Genomic DNA, 17,702 nt, shown 5'->3' with positions numbered 1-17,702 from the left:
CTTCGGATGTCCTAGCTTGATTAGCAGGGGTGCCTGTAATTCAGGATGTGCTCTCAAAGCCCTGCCGCAATGGAAGTCGCTCAAAATTCAAACAAAAGGAGGGGGTCTGTCCTCTTGTGGCTTCAATGTGGATGAGGACTCCTATGTAGGAGAGATAATAGGTGTAAGGAATGCTGTCTATACCTTAAAAAAAGGGGACATGTTAGCAATTTAAGTAGATGGATCCAAACAAGGTTGAATAGGAACCTGTGTTACTGGGTATGACAAAATGGGTCCTGCCTACAAGTGAAGCCTGGAGGTGTAATGCAGAGGTTCTTGCTCCTGGGCCCATGGAGGGATGGGCTGCCAGTCTGCAGTGTGTCTCAGAACAAGTGGGATTCGTTATTGAAAAGCAAGAAATGGATTCCTGCGTTGAGCGCGTCATACGCGTCGTCATGCGCACGATGACGTCGCATGCAAACTTGTGACTTCATCACGCTGCACGACGTGCGCAGATCGCGCATCGGGAGGGAATTGCTATAGTAGATGGAGCATGTGATGTGCCAACAGCACATCATAGCTTCCTTGCTCTGTCTCCAAACTTTATCCTACTAACGCACCCTACAAACCCCCTTTCTTTCAGATCTGCCAGAACGCCAGGGGACCACTACGGTTGTGATAGTACGCGGTATAAATATCCTTTAATATTAACTTAAAAACTGTCTTTCTCCTCTAAACCAATCAATGCACTCTGGGTCATACTGCCCCCAGCCAATGACTGCCCTCTACCTAAGCCCCTCCTCTGGCAGCCATCTTCAGATTTTTACTGCACGTTCAAGTGTTCGGAGTCCTCGTGCTATAGCTCTTGAGCTTTTACTGCGTTTTGTGATTTTTCTGAGTTTTACTCTATTTTTTTCGGTCAATCAAGCCTCGAGCTCCACCGATTAACATTCCGATTAATGGGGACCCGTTTTGGATTCCTTCAGTGCCCCTCAAGGGCGGATTTTCGTTGAGTTTCTTCTTGGAGGATTCCAGAAGCTTCTTCGAGGCCTACTCCGCGTGGACATGGCAGAGGAGAAGGACTCGGTGCCTCTCTTAAAGGTTTGCCCCAGCTGCAACCTACGGAACGTCTTTTCGGATGATGGACATTCCCTGTGCCTCTACTGCCTACATTCGGACCAGTCGCATGTGGAGGACGACTGCGTGGCATTGTCGGGAGGTGGTGCTGCATACACAGGCCGACCGACACAAGCGCTTCAATGAGTGGCTGCAGGCCAAGGCCCCTGCTCCGTGTGAGTCCCGGCAGCATGCCTCCCCTGCACAGAAGAAGAAAGCTGAGCGGTCCTCTAAGACCTTTGAGGGCGCCCCTTCGGCGGCAGCCCAACTTAACCAAGAACCGCAAGTCCTCTACCTCTGGGAGCGCCATTTCGACTGGCTCCTCGGTGGCCAGGGCGAATCGTCGTCTCCAACACCTTTGACCACGAGCGAGCGCTTAAGTTTTTCTAAGAAGAGGAAGTCGGACCATCCGGGCAAGATTTTGGAGAAGGCCAAGGGAGAGCAGGGGTCTCGACCCTCCCCCGAAGGTGAAGGCAAAGGCCCACACTTCCATCGAAGTATTGGCAGCATCCCTTACGAAGGCCGCTGGGGTGGATTCACAGGGCACGGCCCCCAAGGGAAGGGTATCCCTGCCTGCGAGGAGGGAGTCCTCTTTCCAGCCCATCGAGAAGACCCCAGAGAAGGTAATACCCATCATTTCACTGAAACAGTCTCCCCTGAGAAGGGGGGGCACTGTAGTCCTCCAGGGCACAGACATTTCCTCAGAGGAGCTCACCAGTCTCCCGGTCCTCCAGGAGGGGAGATGCATAGAGGGGGGGCCCGATGAGAGCGACGATGAAGGTGACGACGATGAGACAGAGGTGCAAACGCCCGGTCCCCATCGCCTATGGAGCAGCAGTCACCTGGGGATATCTCAGTGGACATTCTGGCGGCCCTGCATACCCTGTGTTCGGAAATCTGAATGAGGATGCCTCGTGCGCCGGTGGTCCCCCCCGCGGCACCGAGGCCATCGGAGGAACCGGAACCACCACCCAAGACGAGGAGAGTTCACCCCCCCCATACGCCCTGTCACCCCTCGCCTCCCTCTCCCCCACCGAGGGATGACACGGAACCGGACACAGCGACGACTGGCACAGACGGTGTCGGCAGCCTGGATGATCTCCCATCTCTGCCTGCCAGATCCTCGCCGCCCGACGAGATTGGTTCATTCCACGCCATGATCTCCAGGGCTTCAGAGCTATTCCAGCTTGTCCCGGAGGAGAAGAAGAAAAAGGGTTTCCTTTACCAGCGCCGGGAGGCGAGAGGAAGACAGTACTGTCCCGTTATTGGATGACATTTGGGGCGAGGGCTTGTCCCTCATAAAGAACCCTTCTTTGGCTCCGGCGAAGAGGGTTCGCTACGAGAAGTACAGAGTGCCGAACTCTGCACCCATGTGTTAGTGGTCCCAGCCGTCTTCAAACTCTGGTTTTGGCGGCGGCCAAGAAGTAGTATTCGGGATCATCCTCTTCGGCGGCCTCCTACCCCTGGACGGTGAGTGGAAGAAGTTGGATGCCATGGGGCGACGAGTGATCGCATCTGCAGCAACGACCATCAAGGCCGCAAACGCCCTCGCCATCGTGACGCGTTACAAGAGGGAATTTTGGTTCAAGATGACCCCCCTCCTGGAATTCCTTCCCGACGACACTCTGGCTGAGGCATTGGAGATCCTACAAGAAGGTGAGGTGGCTTCTGACCATGCCATTACAGTGGCCACGGACATTGCTGACATGGGATTCCGCCAGATGAGCAACGACGTTTGCCTTCGTTGGCCAGGTTGGCTGAGGGCCATGAATTACTGCCAGGATGTTCAGTTGAAAGTGTTGGACATGCCCTTTGATGGAGACAATTTGTTTGGAAAGACTGTGGACGAGTCTCTCCAGGCCATCAAAGCCGACACAGACGGCTCGTGCCCTGGGCACGCTTCAGCAACGGCGGCTGTTCTTTCAGACTTCTGGTGGGAAATCCCAAAGTTCCTCTAAATGATTCTGAGGAGGTGTCCCGTCCTATCGTCAGCCCCTGCCCCCGCTCATCGGCCCTGGATACCTACAGGGGCCGCGCTGACGTCGTCACCAAGGCCTCCAAGGCAACACTTCAACATCGAAACAAGATTGAACTGGCCGTGGAATCCCACACGTGCACCCCGGTGGGAGGCCTGCAGACGAGTATGTGGGAGACCATCTCCACCGACCGTTGGGTGGTGGACGCTCTCGCCCACGGACACACTCTAGAGTTGCAACGGAAGTGTCCAAGGATACCACCAGTGGCCCGTCAGGAAAACCACGTCCCTCTGCTGCTGCTGGAGGTACGGGCCATGTTAAGAAAGGGGGTGATCAAGCTGGTCCTGAAGAAACTCCGGTGCTCTGGAGTGTATACTCGTTACTTCCTTGTTAGAAAGAAGACCGGCGGTTGGAGGCCCATTTGGACCTCCGCCGTCTGAACAAGTACATAAAGTCCCAAAAGTTTTGGATGGTGACTCTTCAGCACGTGCTGGGACAGCTGAAAGAGGGGATTTTCTATCGTTGCTGGACTTGGAAGATGCCTATTTTCACATTCCCATACACAAGGGACACCACAAGTACCTACGCTTCGTGGTTCAAGAACAACATTACCAGTTCAAGGCCTTCGCCACAAGTGTTCATCAAGTGCCTGGCCCTTGTGGCGGCGCAGCTACGTCTGAGGGATCCACGTGTACCCGTGCCTGGACAACTGGCTCATCTGGGCCAACTCAAGGGATGTTGTCGTCGAGGACAGTCTAACTCCTGTCGGAACTAGGGTTCTCGATAAACTTTGCAAAGTCATGCTTGACTCCATTGCAGGACGCACCGTGTCGTGGCTAGCGTCTCCGTCGGAAGACAGAATTGTGGCCATCTTGGGCAAGGTACAACGGCTGTTGGCCCTGGAGGTCCCAAGGGTAAGATCCATCAAGTCCCTACTCGGCATGATGTCATCATGCACTTACCTTATTCGGCTGTGCAGGCTGTGGATGCGTCCACTGCAGGAGTTCCTCGATGGCCGCTGGATACAAGTGGAGGGGAGCTTCGAGGTGGGGAGTGTGTGCACATCTGTCCGAATTTCCAGATCCCACCTCATCAGGAGACGGTCACGGTGGGCGCCTCCCTGGAAGGATGGGGAGCGCATTCCTGAAGTCTTCATGCGAGAGGTCTGTGGCTACCAGAGGAGAAGTCGTTGGAGCTGCAGGCAGTGTGTTGGGCCCTCAAGTCCTTCCTTCCGTCCCTCAAGGGCAAAGTGGTACGGGTCTTCACGGACAGCACCACCACGATGTTCTACATCTGGAAGCAGGGGGGAACCGGATCCCCGGCGCTCTCCAAAGAGGTGCAGGACCTGTGGCACTGGGCCGTAACCCAGGGGATGTTCCTCGTCCCATTTCATCTGGCAGGAGTGAAGAACACCATCACCGACTCTTTCAGCAGGGAGCTGCGCACTTGCCACAAGTGGGAACTTCGGCAGGACCAAGTGGATCACCTGTTCTGCAGATAGGGCAATCCCCAGATCGATCTGTTTGCAACGGCGACCAACACCCAAGTGCCGGAGGTTCGTCAGTAGATTTCCCCAGCCAGGGAGCATGGGGGACACATTCTCTTTCCCCTTGGACGGCCTGTTTCTGTATGCGTTCCCTCTGTTGCAGTTGCTTCTTCGACTAGTCAATCAACTCAGACGGTCCTGGTGCAGGATGATCCTCATCGCACCGGCGTGGCCGAGACCGATATGGTACCCAGACTTCTGGACATGTCCGCGTCCCCTCCATACTACCGGCAGACACAGATCTTCTCACCAGGGAAGGATGCACGATTCTGCACCATGAGTCAGGATCGCTGAACCTGAAGGCCTGTCTCCTACAGCACTAGAGTTTGGGGACTACGATCTCCCAGCGGATTGTAAGGAGGTGCTCGCCAAGGCCATAGCTTAATCTACTCTCAAATGCTACAGGCACAAGTGGAAGAGGTTCGCCATTTGGTGCCGTACTCGGAAGATCGACCATCTACGAGTCCCTGCTCCGCAGGTGCTTCCATATTTGTTGTTGTTGGCCAAGGCAGGACTGGCCCATGCTTCCATCAAGGTCCATCTGGCCTGGCGGCTATCTCCCACTACACCAGATCTCCTGGACGATCATCATTATGGTCGCATTGTTTGCTGAAGGAGTTTGTCCAAGGACTATTTTGCTCATTCCCGACGGTGTAGGCCCCGGCGTGGGAGCTCAATGTGGTGCTTACTAGGCTCATGGGTCCACCATTCGAGTCTATGCATTCGGCGCCACTTAAATTTTTGTCGTGGAAAGCCCTGTTTCTTGTGGCCATCACTTCTGCACGAAGAGTGGGAGGGATCAGGCCCTCTCGTGGAAACCACCTTACTTGACATTCCACGAGACAAGGGTGGTGCTACGGACCTACCTCTCCTTCATGCCCAAGGTGCGGTCAGACTTTCATCTAAATGAGCCCTTGGTGTTAATATTCTTCCCGACGCCTTCGTCGTCGGCTGAGAGGCCTTTGCACTCGCTGGATGTGGCTAGAGCGCTGAAGTTCTATGTGGATCGCACAAAGAGTTTTTGGAAGACGTTGCAACTTTTTGTGAACTTTGGGCCTGTGAACCATGGGAAGGCCCTCTCCAAGGCTTCCATTTCCAGGTGGCTCTCCGGCTGCATCATCCATTGTCACCGGTTGGCTAACCAGCCGTTGCCTGGCCGTCAGAGTCCATTCGACCAGAGCGATCGCTGCAACTACAGCGTTCCTGTCTGATGCGCACCTGCTGGACATCTGCAGGGCTGCTATGTGGAGGTCGGCGCACAGCTTCACGAAGTTCTACTGCGTCGACAGGGATTCCAGGGAGGAGTCCAGAGTCGGCCAAGCAGTGCTACGCAACCTGTTTGGTTGAAGGTGAGCCTGGTAAGGAGGTAAGAGATGCTTAATGTTGAGCCTTGCCACCTCCCGTAGTTGTGCATGTTTGTACTGCTATGTAGTCTTTATTCATGACCATCTGAATCCATGCCAGATCCCATGCTGGAGAAGGAACAAGTTACTTACCTGTAACTGTTCTCCAGCATGGGCCTGGCATGGATTTACATGCGAACCCTCCCGCCTACCCCTCTGCGGCTCTTCTCTTGCTCCTACTGCCACTTTATGTGCTACCAGATCTGAAGATGGCTGCCTGAAGAGGGGCTTAGGTAGAGGGCAGTATTTGGCTGGGGGCAGTATGACCCAGAGACCAGTGATCGGTTATTAGGAGAAAGACAGTTCCAAAGTGAAACTGAAACTGATTTTTTTTTTCTTTACCGAGGATTCCCAGCCTGACGGGGCATATTCATGAGCATGTGAAAACATGCCAGACCCATGCTGGAGAACAGTTACAGGTAAGTAACTTGTTCCTTAGTGTATGGTTGACATCCTTCCACATTGTTTTTGTCTTAGTTGGAAGGGCAAGCATAGGTTTTGAACACAGACTTTCCAATTGAACTTGATGACACAGACAAGCCTTACTTTCTTGAGGTAGAGAAATCCCACCTTACCATAGGGCAAGTTAGGCCTTCTACCATCCTGACATTTTCTTTAATTAAAGCCTTCTGTTTAGCATTGAATCTGTTGTCTGTCTCCTTCCATGATGCCAACCTCACGGGTAGTTGCCACACATAACGAAAGACCAACAGTACTTCATCTGTCTGATTTCTATAGAATATCTATTGTATCAATCTCCTAAATAAATAATACTTCAAAAGAACCTGATCCCATTTGGGTTCACAACAGGATTCTATCAAATGTACTCCAGTCATTTAGCCCCTATATTGACTGACCTGCATCTCCTTTCTAAACTATGGAAAGATAGCTGAATCGATGAATATCTGGCATCAGAATTATTCGTAAACCAGTAAGGGGATCCCAAGCTGTACTCGTCGTACAGGCCGATCGCATCAATTAATGTAGATGGCAAAATATACACAAGTATACTAGCCAATAGGGTAGAGCCTATTCTGCCCGAACTGATCAATCCCAACCATTCAGGTTTCCTGTGTAACTGCAACTGTTTCGACAACAGCCGTAGACTACTACAGATGGACAAATCCACCTGACGAGGAGACATACTATGTTTCTTGCCTTGGCTGCTGAGAAGACTTCTATCGGGTGGACTGCAAATATTTATGCTGGTCCCTGAGCGATTCGGGTTTGGCGCAATATCCAAAGAACATAAGGCGTGATGTGGGTCCAGGGGAGGGACGTTCAGGGCTTGGAGTTTGGGTGTTTTGATTGGTGCAGGCTAATCAATGTCCTAAGAATATGACCTTTGTAAAGCATGAATTTGTAGATGCATATCAAAGCGGTCTGCAATCAGGCTGAAAGAGGTCTGGGCGTGAAGGGCAAGAGGAGGAATCATTTATTTGTACTGTTTTTTTTTTAATTTTTTTATTTTTTTTTGTGGCCTTTTTTATAAACTGCACTTTTGTGCACTTTCACTTGCTGTGTATCTATTGAATATGTTTGCTATACCTTTTCAAATGATTCTACTCCTTCCAACGAGCTTCCCTTGCCTGCTTAACAATATTGCCATTCGTAGATTTAGCGTACACTGGGGAAACAACCTGCAAGCCAAGTATGTTGATTTAGCCGGATCCATCACATAAGCCCCATTACTCACTGCAGCACCTTTTACATTTTAATGCAGGTTTGTGTTGGGGACAGTATACAGCCCACAGTCAACCATTCAAAAAGACACCTGATAACTTGCATCCTTATGGTTTTTGGATTGGCCTGGTTGTGAGTGTACATGTGCCCGTGTACACAGTGCGATATGGCAGTAGGTACTCTACAATAAAAGATTTTGTTTTTATGTTGAAGTATGCGCCAGCTGGGTTGCTTTCATTGCTCACCTTTTAGACTTGAGTGGCAATAGTGCTATTGGTGGGTGTAGTGTGAACCATCTGTTTTTGTGAACACCATTGAAAACCTAGGATGATGTGTTCAGTGTTCTGTGTCCAAGTCTAAATATGGAATTTCTTTTAGTGGGTATTGTGAGGGATTCGACCATCTGCACAGTGGGTGTGCGCGCGCCTGAGTTCTTTGGAAATTCTAAATGAAATTGAATGATGGTAGATCAACTGCCGGAAAGTGTGTGGCTAAACTGCACACATTTTACTATGCTCACCGCCTGACATACGCATAGACCTGTGTACTCTGGGTGGACACATTCTACAGGCACAATCCCCTTCCCTGTCCTATTTAGTTAGGATATTACAGCTAGGAGTACACCATGTCATCTCAGAAGGGGGCTGGGCCAAACCTTCCCCCTGCCATGGCCATCGTAATTGACTAACAAAGGCTCTGGGGATGCACCCTGTGCTTTTGTTGAGCCTTGTAGCTAGTGACAGCAGTCACATACTAATCATAGTTTTCAAACATGCCCACAAGGGGCCTGGCTGCAGAGGCTAATGAAGGAGACCGGAAACCCCAACACCCTTTCATATGCACTGTGTCTACCTGATGCCAGCTCCCACCCTTTATCGATTGACAGTGAAATGTCATGTCTGGGACTGCGTGTTTACAGTAGTTCTTGTCACATTTAGACCCCATTTAGAAGGTACCAGTATGTGGATTGACGAAGCCAGCAAGTCTGGTCTCGCCGCCGCTTCAAGGGAGACTTGCAACTTTAATCTGGGACCACAGAGGGCTCCATAAACCAGCGAGACCCTTTGATTCGTAAAAGACAGGAAGATGGGTAGGACTTAGTATTGCATTTTTTCACCCTTTTACCTTCTCTGTTGCACATCACTCCGGTTATGACCTCACGCATACAGGAGATTGTTGGTGGGGAGCCAGGATTGGTTCATTAAGGTAGGCTTAGCCTACACCAATCCCTGTGGTCCATTTGGCTTTAAAATAGGGCTGAGCCCCTCTTTTGGCAGATTAACCAGAAGCAGAAAGACCTCATCATTGGGCCCTGGGTAGTCTGCCTTGCATCTTCCGCCAGTGAAGGAAGGCCAGGATTTCCAAGAGAAGCACAATCCCTCCCCTAAACATCTCCTAGGGAACAGAGGGAGATAGTGAATCCAGACGAACCCTCCAGCAGCTCCAGAACCAGTACCCGGCCAGCACACAGCGTGCCCTGCTAGGCCCTGCTGCAAGCTTCCTAGGTAGGAAAAGCCAGAGTCTCTTAACCAAACCAAAGACACAGCAGCTGCCTACAACACTTTCCACAGCTTTGGGCCGTCTGCCTTAAAGAATGACACAAACCCAGTGAAGAAGCTAGTAGGAGTGCATCGACAAGCATCTAAGGACATTATTAAGCTTGTCGAGCCCCTTGAGCTGCAACCGACTGCACCACTGACTGTTACGCTGCAGTCGGTAAAGCCGTTCGAGACTCCTCGAGCAGTGCTTCAGAACCGCCGACCAGCACTGAGACAAAGATTCCTGAACCCGAGACACTGTGTAGGCCAGCTTGCCGAATTGCGTGCTGCCTGATACCCTCAGCTTTCTCCCATCTTGAACTCTGTCGCAGAAGCTGCTAAGCGCCCTGACACCGACTCAACCCTGTCAAGCACCAAGAACTCCTACAGCACGAGGTACATTGTGGTTCTGTGCCCCTGGTCCTTCTCCGAAGGCCCCTAGTGACATTTTACGACCCATTGCTGCCTTTGTGTTGAAGCCATGGATTCTGGAATTATTGTGATTAATTACTATATCGACTACCCTCCTGTCAGTATCCAGAGTGTATCCCTTTTCCTGCTTTGAAACTGTCTGTCCTATACATTCTTTTACAGGGCGGGTTGCATTTTGTAGTGTGCTAGAACTGTCTATTGTTAATAAAATAGATCTTTTTATATAACCTTGACTGTACAGTCCCTTTTATCATTGGGTAATTTTATTTTCGCTGTGTTGCAACTAACCACAACCTTTCAGAGATAAGCCTGCCGTTCCATCCACGTTACCAAAATTGGACAAGTAGGTTTATCATTTGCTTGGGTTTACATTCTGTGCGGATCTCTTCTGGTGTACTAGAGGTGTGGGGCTGATTGATGGTTTAGAAACCAATATTCATCCCTGGACCACAGGTTGACCTCTGTTGCATTTCGAACAATTATCTCTGTAGTAATTTCCCAATTTCAGTTAATTTATGTGTATGTAATGTGCCAGTCTTTGACTTTATTTCATAGTTAAGCTTTAGTACATATTGAAGCTCTTCTTGCTTGGAATGGTCTTCGGTTGACCATGGGAAGCCACACTGTAATATTCTTTTTTTGTAAAGTCTGCAATTTCTAATCTACCTTCTTACTCTTCCTACCATGGTGTGCCTCACATTTAACCACTGCGTTCCTTTGTGTTGAACAGGATGGTGACAAATTCTGGCGGATGCCGGAATGCTATATTCGTGGCAGCACAATTAAGTACTTGCGTATTCCTGATGAAATTATTGACATGGTGAAGGAGGAAGTGATTTCCAAGGGCAGAGGCCGTGGTGGTGGAGATCGAATGCAGCAACAGCAGAAACAACAGAAGGGTAGAGGGGCTGGAGGTGCTGGGCGAGGTAATGTTATTTGTATTGGTTTGACTTTTTGTTAATGAAGTCAAACGCTGTTACTCCTGAATTGTATATTCTGGTATAATTGGATGACTTGGTGTACAAATCATTTGTGAAGTCCTGAGATGGCCTTTAATGTTGAATGTGGGGATGCAAATGTTAGTTCATCCATAATAATGGTGCAGTGGGTCAGGTGTGGCATGGTTTAAAATCAGTCCCTTCGTATCGTTTTTTTTTTTTTTTTACCGATCTGCCATGTGGTAAGTTTTATTCAATTCAGAAGGCTGTGGGCGCACTGAAAGAGCCACGTTATCTATCTATCCAGCGAGTGTTGTTGATCAATCATCTTCTATATACCAATGCACACATAACAAAGGACTGCCAAGTAACTTACTTCAAAAGAAACAAACATAAACTGGATAGTTTTATTTAACAGGCACAATAATATCCATTCATCCAGTTTTCATTTTGCAACTTGTGGAGAGCTAATAGAGCTAGCTATCCTACAAAACTATTTTATCAAGCACTTAAAGATTTCACTGACCTGTTTTGAGACTGCTTCTATTCTAAGATGGGTGTCTGCAGGTTTGAATCTCTTATAGATGTGCATGCTTGGCATTTATCGTTGCATCTGACCAGAGAGCCCTCGCTAAATACATAGCAGTATACATATGCACGGAAAACATTTGAAACCCATCCCTTCCTTGTGTTGAGCAACAACCTGTAAGAGTGGAGGTGGCAAATGCTCCTATGATGTCAATCAACCAACTGTCATGTGAGTTTGCTTTTGCTACATACTTGAGGAGTCCACTTAAGGCTTAGCCCTTACTTTTCTTTGTCTCAAGAGCTTTCACATAATGCAGATCTCTTGAATGAATTACTTCCCATTTTCCTCAATGTTCACATTTGCAACATGTTTTAAGAGCAGTGGAGAAATAAACTGGACATGAAGATGCAAATAGTTATCTGGAACCTCATGATTTCAAGAACTGTAATTTGCTGAACCTTCCAGGCCAAATCACTCACTCAGAGGGGGATTTCTCGAAACTTTTCACCGATCCGAAGGGAAGAAGGAAGACAAGTGCAGGACTTGTGTCGACGATGGCGCTTTGAAAATGCAACGGTGAAATATAGACTTGGTTCCTACCTCTTTATGGAACATTCTGTTAAAAAGTCTCTCATGAAGCCTAATCTTCTGCTGTTGCAAAGAGTTCAGTGACCCAACACAGTGGTGCGTCGGCCTATGATGCCGGTATAAACGTCAATCTGAAATTTCAATGGCAAGGCTTTAGTTTCCATATGGTAGATTACTTCATCGAAAGTAGTGCTGTGAAAAATGGTAAACAAAAATACAAATAGCAAAGGTAGAGAAAAAATGTAATCAGCTACGCCAACATATTATCACAAAATACAAATTTTATTAGTCATTAAAAAAACATAAAAACACAGAGATGTTACAACAGTCTTATACAAAACACATATATAAAGTGCAAGTGACACAAAAAACTCCAAGGTAACAAATCAATCGTAACAGTTAGACGTTAGTCTTTGGCTGGACTAGAGCGCAACTCCTGTAGTACAGCTTCGTTTGACAGGTACAGGAGAGGAAAAAACATTTTGGTCAATAAAGACCCAAATACACAAACCAGATGTTTTAATAGCTGGTGTAATGCCTCAAAAATGGTGCCTGAAAACGTGGCACTGAAAAGATGTACTGACACTGTAGAAAAAGAAATACCATCCATCTTGGGAATGGAATCTATGTAATTCATGCATTTCGCACTGGCCGCCGTCCTGAAAGGTCATCCTATACAATTTGGCGGACTTGCTGGTCTGCAAAGGTTACCTAGTGCAAATCCAGTGAATGGGATTAATTCAAAACCTTGCATCCATCACATTTTGGTATTGGTTGTATCTGTGTAAACCAAACCAGGTATTTCTATACTTATCAAGACTGACATCCTAATGTTGCTTGTGTTCTTGTGCTGAGATGTGGCCAAGCAGTTCGGATTGGTCTGCTCCTATAGGTTGCTGGTTGAAGACTAATTTCCATGTGGTCTGGCTCCTTCCTTCTGCAACTGGGCACACTGGCTAAAAACGATGGTATGGAAGACTGGCCAGAGCAATGCCAGGTGTTTTGAGTAAATTAAAGCCTTTAACTCCTCTGTTTTGATTTTTATAAATAAACAGTAAAACCCAACAACCTCAATGGGAGCCTCTTGATTTGACCTCTGTTTATTAATTCGCTAATTGTCCACCTTTTAAGCTTACCTTCATGTTGCATTGGACTGAGGAAACGTAAATGTAAAGCGTAATAAATAATTTGGAACTCCTGTTTAGGCAAATCAGGGTAGACTCACTAAATGAAACAACTAAATAAAAAAAAAAAAAAAAATGAGGGATCCTGTAGAATGATGGAATATGACCCTCCAGAGAAAGGTGACTTGCAATCATTTTCAAATAAACCTCAAGTAGTGCACACTACATACAATTGGGCAGATATCAAATTACAATGAATGGCACAATGTTATATTACATGATTTCCTTGATCTTTGCCTTGCCTGGGCATCTGGATAACAAATCTGTCCCAAATAAGCAATCTTCTAAGACTCCAGGCCATATCCGAAGTCAAACTATTTTCACCCAATTTGACTCCATTCAAAGACTATAGCTCTGCCCTCTTGATTCCCTCCATCACATATGAAAACACAATCCCCAAAGTCAGTCCTGCTAAATGTTAAAAGAATTGCGCACTAAATTGTTTAAGTAAAGAAACCTTTTTCAGAACCCTGAAACGCTAATCTAGTAGACAAATAGTACTCGTACCCTAACAAAGGCATAATAAATACATACTTCCCTTCGTACATGTGCAACCGCTAATAGCATCAGACCATCCGCAAACCCTGCTTAATTTCCCAATGAACCAAGACCTCGGGGCTGTATGCCCCCACAGATGGCAGGGACTTTTTCTATGGCAAATGTAACAACCAAACCATGCCAACTTAGTTATTCGCACACACATTTGCCACCAAATGAGAACGCCAGAAAGCATCCTACATCTCGCCAACAGCAAACTGAATGCAATCATCATCCACAATATTGACATGGGCAACAAATATAGAAAAATAATTCAACCTGACTCCCTACCTCGTAACTGAAGTCAATAACTAATCAAAACGCCCCTGCAAGCCTCAGTTTTCCTGCAGCATTCTCAGACTTCTCCACCAGCTACGGTCTCCTGCTAACACAGATAGCTGTGCCCCCCACCACCTGACCCAAACTCTATCCAGTTGTTCAAAGCATTCCCTTTGAACCCTTAACTGTCCATTAACCATTCTCTCGCTCTTCCTACCCAGATATTGATGCTATGATGGGGCACATTTCTCATTGAGTTCACAGGTCAAAAGGAGAGAAACATTTACAACTCCCATCGTTTCTTGGTCATAGACCGAACCGCATCTAAGCGCCTCTGCCTATATACAACCCCTCCACGGAAATATTCAACATGGCCATTGCTTTGAGACTGCTGCTGTTAGATTTGGCCGTGTCAAGCATCTTCTCAAACCTTTTTCCTAACCTGCTTTAAGTAGCAAATGGTGCCTCTAAAAGTCTTGTAAGAACGTCCGATCTAAATTTTGGATGCTCTTGCCTAGCACTAAACTACTGCTCGGTTCATACCCCTCGAGCTAAGACCCACCATATCCATAGAAACCATAATGTTTTATGTGGAGGTTATTTGGCTCTCTTCGTAGATCCCAAAAGATTCCTGCTGGACTTGTGGGAAGTACTCTAAAAAAAGGAGTCCCTGTCTCTCAAATGTCTCATATCTCGTGTGTAGCAGCGTTGAGTCGTTTGAGAAGTTGTAGCATTCAAGGAGATTTTAGGCAATGGAAGCGCAGATAATATTGTCAATCTCGTAGTGACATGGACACCGTAGTTCTTGAATTGAGGCACTCCACAGATTGCCAGGTGCAGGTTTATCAAAACACTGGTATTTATCTTCATGGGGACCAAGCATTCTGAACATCCCCTTCACCTGCTTTAACTGTACTCTCCACAATCCCCTCACTGTAACACTAAAAAGCAATGCACACGTTTCCAACCAAGCAGGAAATAAAAATAGACCTGCACATGGAGTTGGAATACAGTAGGTACATGGCCTTCCAGAGTCAACTGCCAGACCAATTCAAGTTTCAAGCTACTGGCAAGACATACAAAGTGTTTCACCCTCAAGTTTCCACATGCATAAAACACCATTTCTTACACTCGGGAGTCAGTGACCAGTAGTGAATGGCTAATGCGGAGTGCACATTTTGAGGCCTGGCATAAAATAGAATCTATGAATCTCTCATTTCCCCACTGCTGAGACCCAAAATCGATCTGTTAATAGTGGCCCTTTAAAATTTTAGCTCGCGGCCCTGCAGCAGCAAATCCCTGTGCCTGGTAAGCTCCCTGGTCCTCCTTCAAGGCCTTAAAAACCCTTTCCTTGCTCCATTTTCTCCTTTTTTATGGTTTCCTACCCCCTTGTGTCTGCCTTTTCCTTCCTTTGTTGCCTGTTCCCTGATTGGCCGGTGATCCAAGCACATGACCGATGAAACTGCTCTTAACATATCCTTCCTGGGCAGCCATCGGCAGAGGGCAGCTCCCTCCTAAGCAGCAGCCCTCCCTATTGGTCTCTGTTCGCCTCGGCACACCTGACACAGACAACCTACAGCGACAGAAAAGCTAAGTGTGGTGTGGACTGGGAGCACAACCATTACTGTACTCCAGTAAAACCTCACCACTCTTATTACCTAATATCGTATACCTACCTGCGTTTTTTGCCTAATTGTGTAAATTGGCAATTTTTTGCATCTCGCCTATTTGCATGAGTTAGCCATATCTTGAATCCAGTTTGCTTGTATGGGTAATCCATATGCTACCTGCTGCACACTGAGATGGGCATTTGTGTTGTGTTCTGCTCACTGAGATGGATTGTTGGGGGGGTAGGTAATGTGTCGCACTTAGATAATGCACTTCGAAGACTGCACATATAGTTCAACAAGGTGTTGAATTTGGAGCAATTGTGTAAGTTATCACATGCACAAACTGCACTCAGAAGATCTGTAGGTTAGCACATTTATTGCACTTAGAAGCTTGCATAGGCTAGCACATTCACTGCTCTTAGTAGAACTGTGAAATTTAGCTCTTATTTTGCAATTGTATGGGTTGGCACATGCATTGCACTTAGAAGTATGTCTAGCACTTGTTATACCTGAAGAGCTGTGAAGACCAACAATTGAGTTGCCTCATAGAAGTATCCGTGGGTGAGCACCTGTATTTAACGTAGAACAAATTGGGTAGATTGACTTGAGCATTGCACATAAAGAACTGGGTAGTTTAACACTTGTACTGCTCTTGAAGAACTGTGAAGGTCAGCACATTGCATTTAGAAGAACGGTGTAGATGCAACATTGCACGATCTGAATGAGAGCAGGCCTAGTAAGATTGTTGTTTTGTCCTCCCCCTTTTTCCCCTGCCTTGTTTTGTAGCACCTGTTGAGATGAATTTCTAAACACTGACCGTGTTGGCGGAAGTTTAGGAGACCACCCTAGTTTAGTGGAACAGGGGAGCCTTCTGGACAAACCAGACCAATCTACGGTAGCTTGGCAGGCGGTCGAGAATAAGTCTCAGAAGGGGTAATGATTGGAAGCCCACAATGAGCACACACAAAAAAACTCCACAGATTACTTTTAGACAGATGTATATCAAAAATACATTTATTATAGGACTTTATAACTAAACACTAATATAAACCACATTAATAATAAAACCGTTACCACACACACTTTTCACTATTTATCATATATATAAGATGTGTTTGCCTATTGTAGATGAAATGGGAGAACATAACCACAACCTGCAACAGAAGACTTAAGTTCAACACAGATATTGCATCAGGCAGTTCTTCGAAGTCAATCCCCATCTTATGCAGTCCAACCCTAAGAGGTGAGGAGTTTTTTGTTCAAAAGTACAGCTGTGCGTTAACAACCGCATGGTTGTGCGTAAAGCGGGTTCACTTCAGGGAGCTGTAGCTGTTCGGGAAGAGGGTTGAGGCGATGAAGAATAAAGCTCTACTCCTTGAGGAGGCTCTACCCTTGCAGATAGAGCCCAGCTAAGGTGACTATCTTTTCAGGGATTCTCATGTGTAAAAAAAAAATGGGTGTGCCAGGGGACCACCGGGAAGTGATGCATTTACTCACTGACCCTCAACACAGTCCAGGCCAAACTTTGTGTTCAGTACGCTGGTAGGTTTCACCCATGCAGTTACATGTCACTACGGCTCTCGTGGCTGCGGGACGGGGCAATCGTCCGTGGTGGGACAGTAGTCTTTTTTCTCAGCTCTCAAAGAACGGAGGAGGGTAGGTGGTGCAGCAGGTCTGCAGGCACTTGTAGCAACAGTTGCCACAGTGGTGAGACCCACGGAACACAAATGATTGCGGCGTGGCACACTCATAAATCCAGACTCAGAGGAGCCATGACAATGAGTTTTGGCAGGAGAGGGTCTAGGATCACAAGTAAGCGATGCCAAGTCTCTGGCCTGCAGCGGGGACAGCGGCGCTCCTCTACAATACACCGGGATCGAGCTGGTCAGTTCGCTGGATGGCCCAGGAACACTTCCGTAGGAGCTCTTTGCGAGGGTGAGCAGGAGGTGCCAAGAGTAGTTGGTCCCACTACGCCAAAGGGTTGAAGCGCCCTTGCAGGCCTTCTTGGAAAGATACAAAAGCAGGGGTCCGACGGGATAACAGCGGGGTCGGGTTGCCAAACCTTCCAGCACGTTTCTGGCGGTACCACAATTCTGCTCTTTTGTTCAGGATACTTGGTTCCTTTTGTAGTTCGGTGTGAACTTCAGGTGATCCACTTGGAATGGATGCAGAGCCCCTTCTCTTATCCAAGATAAGTCTTGTGCTCTAGGATAACCATTGGAAGATCTGCTCTCTTGCATGCACGCCAGGCGTGGGCCAATCGTGGCCCATGGTGGTTCCAGTCATTCAGGCCTACCAAACATACTGGCGCCAGTAGTGTGGATTGGGACCAGACAGTCCCAACCCTCTTCCTGGGCACGTGAC

At 47.6% G+C, this 17,702-nt stretch overlaps 1 protein-coding gene across 1 annotated transcript in view; it reads left to right on the top strand.

Moving 5' to 3' along the window:
• Positions 1-17,702, top strand: part of LSM4 (LSM4 homolog, U6 small nuclear RNA and mRNA degradation associated) — a 176,991-nt gene that overhangs the window by 132,473 nt on the left and 26,816 nt on the right. Inside the window, exon 4 of the mRNA XM_069649267.1 lies at positions 10,404-10,599. Coding sequence (XP_069505368.1) covers positions 10,404-10,599 — 196 coding nt within the window. The remainder of the gene's footprint in view (positions 1-10,403; positions 10,600-17,702) is intronic.

This window comes from Ambystoma mexicanum, chromosome 1p (assembly GCF_040938575.1).
Source record: "Ambystoma mexicanum isolate Mex_15411 chromosome 1p, UKY_AmexF1_1, whole genome shotgun sequence".
Classification (NCBI taxonomy): Eukaryota; Metazoa; Chordata; class Amphibia; order Caudata; family Ambystomatidae; genus Ambystoma; species Ambystoma mexicanum.
This window is presented reverse-complemented; position numbering and strand designations above follow the sequence as displayed.